General features: G+C 49.8%; 1 protein-coding gene across 1 annotated transcript in view; it reads left to right on the top strand.

Moving 5' to 3' along the window:
* bahcc1b (BAH domain and coiled-coil containing 1b) overlaps positions 1 to 5,000 on the top strand; it is a 152,327-nt gene that overhangs the window by 96,612 nt on the left and 50,715 nt on the right. The window contains 4 exon segments of the mRNA XM_048234053.1: positions 2,427 to 2,548; positions 2,550 to 2,624; positions 4,181 to 4,411; positions 4,414 to 4,531. Coding sequence (XP_048090010.1) covers positions 2,427 to 2,548; positions 2,550 to 2,624; positions 4,181 to 4,411; positions 4,414 to 4,531 — 546 coding nt within the window.

The following is a 5,000-nucleotide window of genomic DNA, read 5'->3' as shown; positions in this document are numbered from 1 at the left end:
GGCATGCTTTCCTTCCGCCACTCGGCAGGCTCCCCCAGCCGCGAGGGGAAGTGCATCCGCCGGACCCTTCCCCAGGGAAACATTAGCCCAGTCAGGGTAATCTCTCAGAACAAAGGTTCCTGCCACGCATCAGGGAGAGAGGGAGGATCAGTGTGTTGGGAACAGTGTGTGTGTGAGGGGTGGGCACACACACACACACACACACACAGACACACACACACACACACACACACACACACACACACACACACACACACACACATATTAGTAAGCTGCCCAGGCAGAAAGCACACACACACACACACACATACACACACACACACACACACACACACACACACACACACACACACAGGTGTTGAAAATCTATGAGCTGAATCTCAAGGCTGAGGCTGTGCCTTCATAATGGAGCCCAGCTGCTACACACACACACACACACACACACACACACACACACACACACACACACATACACACACATACATACACTCGCTCGCTTTCTCTCTCTTCACACACACATACAGCAATCCATTCATCCTTTCTCACCTCCAAATATACTGTGTGCGGCCACCTGCTCCGTTGCTGACATGACAAATATTATATGTGTGTGTAGGGAGTGAAGTTCACTTCCGTTTAAGTGGAAAAACACAAGGCGCTCTCAGTGATGGTGACGCAGGCTACTGTAGCCTACCCTTAACAATGACCTCTCAGGAACACTGCATTTGGGAAGTTCGAGATTTATCACGTTTTTATCTCTTTCCATCCCAAAAATAATAGCTTTGTTATTGCCCTGAAATTACCCTGCGCAATATATTTTTACGTAGTCATATGAGTCATATTATATACGCAAACCAGCTCTTAAAAGTCAACCATGTACCTTTAATTGTAGTTTTGTATGTAGTATACTCATTGCTCATTGCCCATTTGGGGCAGATCCTCCTATTCACACAGATTGTGTCCTAATGTATCCTACTGCTATGCTAATGTTCTTCTGTGTTAGTTGAATCGTTTGTGTGTGTGTGTGTGTGTGTGATTGTGTGTGTGTGAGACAACTTCTCTTGTAGCACATTGTATTTATAAGATGGCAAACCACTATGGGCTAGGAAGGCAGGGAAGTTGTATTCATTACAGGATGCAGTCTTTGTTCTCCTCGCTCCTATTAGATATGTTGAGTCGAGGGCGCTGGCATGTGGGTCGCATTTCCTAGCTTAGTGCCACCATGTCAGCCAGCTGAGGCCTAGAGACGGGCACGCGATTGGGCAGCCCTGAACGGCGGGGTCCTGAATCAATGTGACAGGCACAGTTCCGCTCAACTCGGCGCCAGGGCAAGAGGAAAAAGACTCTGCCAGTGGTTGGACTGGTGACCATTGGCTTGAGTTATGCCAACGGTCCAGTCCACTAGTGTCCAGGCAGAAGGAGCCAACGACAATTTCACAAAGAAAGCTTCCAGGGAAGGGCAAAAGGGAAACATCATGGGAAGGAGGCAGTTAGGATTCAAGATAACATAGGAAGGAGGCAGTGAGGGAACAAGGGATTAAGGGAACAAGGGAGTGAGGGAACATTTCAAAAAGGCAACAAGGATCATAAGTAGGAATGAGAAGTAGACAGTAAGGAAACGAGGGATAAGGGAACTGGGAGAAGGGTTACTATGGCTGCTTGCTATTTTTTCTGGTTTGATATGGATCTGATTTGGCTGCTTGACCGTTTGGTGGAAGTATTGGAGTAGCTGGGCACAAGGACAGGCTTCCTCGGCCATTTTGCTGGTGAAAGGGCAGCAATGGATGGAATGAAGAGAAGAGAGCAGAAGAAAAACAAAAGCTTACTATCTCCTCCTCTCCCTCTATCTCTTCTTTCTCTCTCTCTTATCTCCCCCACACCCCTTATCTCTCTCTCCCTCTCTGTCTCTATCTGTCTCTCATCTCTCTTTCTTTCTCTCTTCTCCCTCTCCCTCCTATGTTCTCCCCCTCTCTCCTTCCTCATCCCTCTCTCATTCTTTCTCTCTCTCTCTCCTTCCTCATCCCTCTCTCTCTCTTTCTCTCTCTCTCTCCCTCTTTTTCTCTCTCCTTCCTCATCACTCTCTCTTTCTCCCTCTCTCCTTCCTCATCCCTCTCTCATTCTCTCTCTCTCTCTCTCCTTCCTCATCCCTCTCTCTCATTCCCTCTCTCTCTCTCTCTCCTTCCTTATCCCTCTCATTCTCTCTCTCTCTCTCTCTCTCTCTTTCCTTCCTCATCCCTCTCTCCCTCTCTCTCTATCTCCTTCCTTATCCCTCTCTCTCTCTCTCTCCTTCCTCATCCCTCTCTCTCTCTCTCTCTCTCTCTCTCTCCTTCCTCATCCCTCTCTCCCTCTCTCTCTCTCCTTCCTCATCCATCTCTCTCTCTCTCTCTCTTTCCTTCCTCATCCCTCTCTCTCTCTCTCCCCCCCTGTAGATGTGATGGAGCAGCAGGGTCTGTGGCCGCCCGTCTACGGTGCCCGCGGCCCCGCCTCGCACATGCAGCATCCCGCCGTCTACTCCCGCTCCCAGTTTCTCACGGCAGCAAGGGAGCTCTACAGCTGCGGCAGCATCGGCGCACCAGCGGCACAGGCGGGCAGACCGTAGACTGGCCCACCGACGCTCTGCAGCCTGGGTAACACACACACACACACACACACACACGCACACACACACACACACAAGCTCACACACTCACACATATGCACGCACGCACGCACACATGCACGCACGCACACACACACACACATACATATAAAGGACATGGAGTTGATATACAGATATCTGCTATAACACAAAAACGCACCTGCGCGCACATGCGATTTCACGCAGCACATGTTTTCACATGAGCTTGGCCACATTAATCTTAAATAAACACACACACACACACACACACACACACACACACACACACACATACTGTATATACACAGCAAACCCAGCAAGCAAAAAAACACACACAAACAGACATCGGCACACTCCCATCCCTGTTCTATCTCAGCTGTCAATAGGCATTTGTATTTGTGTGCATGAGCCAGGCTATTTCCAGCAGCCGGCCAGCCGGCCAACTCCTGTCACAGTAATTACCCAAACAAATCACACAGAGCCTTCTGGAACCTTCCGGAACCTTCCCTGGGTCACCCCCAAGGCACTGGCCTGCACCCTGTCCTCCATGTTGTTGAGAAAGGGCTTTGAACGGCCACAGCCCCTCCACCCCTCACTCTTTCCCTAAAAACAATGTGGAAACATTAAGTAGAGCAAGTGGCAAGACAATTGCTGTCTTGCTCACTCTTCCTCCCTCCTCTCTCTCTCTCTCTCTCTCTCTCTCTCTCTCTCTCTCTCTCTCTCTCTCTCTCTCTCTCGCTGTCTTTCTTTCTCTTTCTTCCCCTACCACCCTCGTTGTGCATTGAATGCCAATTTACTGGAACCCTGGCGAGCACAATAACCCTTTGTTGTTGTTTTGTAAGAGCCAGCGGTCGGTTTCTGGAGCTAATGTAACACACATTGTTTTTCTGATGGGTATATATATTTTTTAATGTTTTTCCTGTGGGACTGTTTCCTGTTGGGGTGTCTGAGTGGCAGTGAACTTGGGGTCGCTGTAACGACCCATACTGTGTGTGTGCGTGTGTGTGTGTGCAAGGTTGACGCCAGACCTCCCTGTAGGTTTTTCTGGGAAAAGGATGCAGAGTTCCCCTCGAAATCAGTGGGGGGGCCTTGAGTCTGGTGGCGAGAGTTGCCTCCTATTGCATCAATTTGTCAGTGTGTCTGTGCATGTGTGTGTGTTGGGTGGAATGTTTATTGGTGTGGTGTCTTGGCGATGTTTAGGGGGGGTGATCAATATAGGTTGGAGGCGAGGTTTAATTTTACGCCAGACTAAACAGACATGGTTGCCATGACGCGTATCTTGGCGATGGCCTTGAGGCGGTCCGCGTGGTTGGAATGTCGAGGCTGAGGAACAGAGCAGAGAACATCTCGACCACTTTTTATTCTTTTTCTTTTTGTTTTTCCAAGAAAAACCTTCATTTCCACCCCTGGTGTGGTCAGGCATTTCTTTTTTTTTCTTGTACATTTATTTCTTCTCTCTTTCTTTCTTTCTTTCTTTCTTTCTTTCTTTCTTTCTTTCTGTCTTTCTTTCTTCTCATCCTCTCATCATCTAACCATCCCTCTCTCTGTCACCTTCCCCCCACGCAGCGGAAGCCAGAGGACCCACCCATGGAGCTGGACGACTCGACCCACCAATCAGAGGCCAGAACCCAGAGGCCCTTCTCCTACCCGTCGTCCAATCGGAGCTCGGCATCACCTGGGGCCTGTCCTCCGCTACCGCCCCGGCGTCGTCGACCTTGACGGCGCCTCTCCCATGTTGCGCTCTCCGGCGACGTTGTCCCGCACCCTAAGCCGCGCCCGTGTCCGGCAATCGCCGCCCGCACCGTTCGCCCCGCCTGAGCCCTTTGGCGCCCCCGCACCCCCCCACGCGGGCCGACCCCCAGGAGCAGAGAGCCGAGGGCCAGCCGCCACAGGATTACCCACAATCCCTTGAGCCGGGTGAGTGTGTCCAGTGTGCGCTGCCTGGGCCCGCCCGTTGGGGTGGGAAGAAGCTGGAGTAACCCGCGACATGGGACTCTATTTTATGCGTGTTGGCATATTTAGAGACTTGGAATGTTTGTCTGTGGAAGGCAAAAATGTCTCTAGGCTCACAAATTTGGGTTAAATTCAGAAAACCAATATATTCTAAATACAGTGTAGTGCTCCCATGCATTCTAGACATTCTGGGCTTGTCCCTTAGATTTAGACATGATTGGACGTTTCTTGTTCCGCCATAGCTAAGCTAAGAGGTGAGGTCAGATTATGGATCAAGAGAGAGAGAGAGAGAGGAGAGAGTGAAAGAGAAGGAAAGGTTAAATCTTTCTCTTTCTATCCAACTTCACCACTGAAATGGAAGAATAGAAAAGAAAATAAAATAAGAAAGGAAGATGAGGAAAAGAAGGTGAAACTGGAACATTCATTCAAGTGT

This window comes from Alosa alosa, chromosome 22 (assembly GCF_017589495.1).
Source record: "Alosa alosa isolate M-15738 ecotype Scorff River chromosome 22, AALO_Geno_1.1, whole genome shotgun sequence".
Taxonomy (NCBI): domain Eukaryota; kingdom Metazoa; phylum Chordata; class Actinopteri; order Clupeiformes; family Clupeidae; genus Alosa; species Alosa alosa.
Note: the sequence above shows the minus strand (reverse complement) of the source record. Positions and strands in the feature narration are given on the sequence as shown.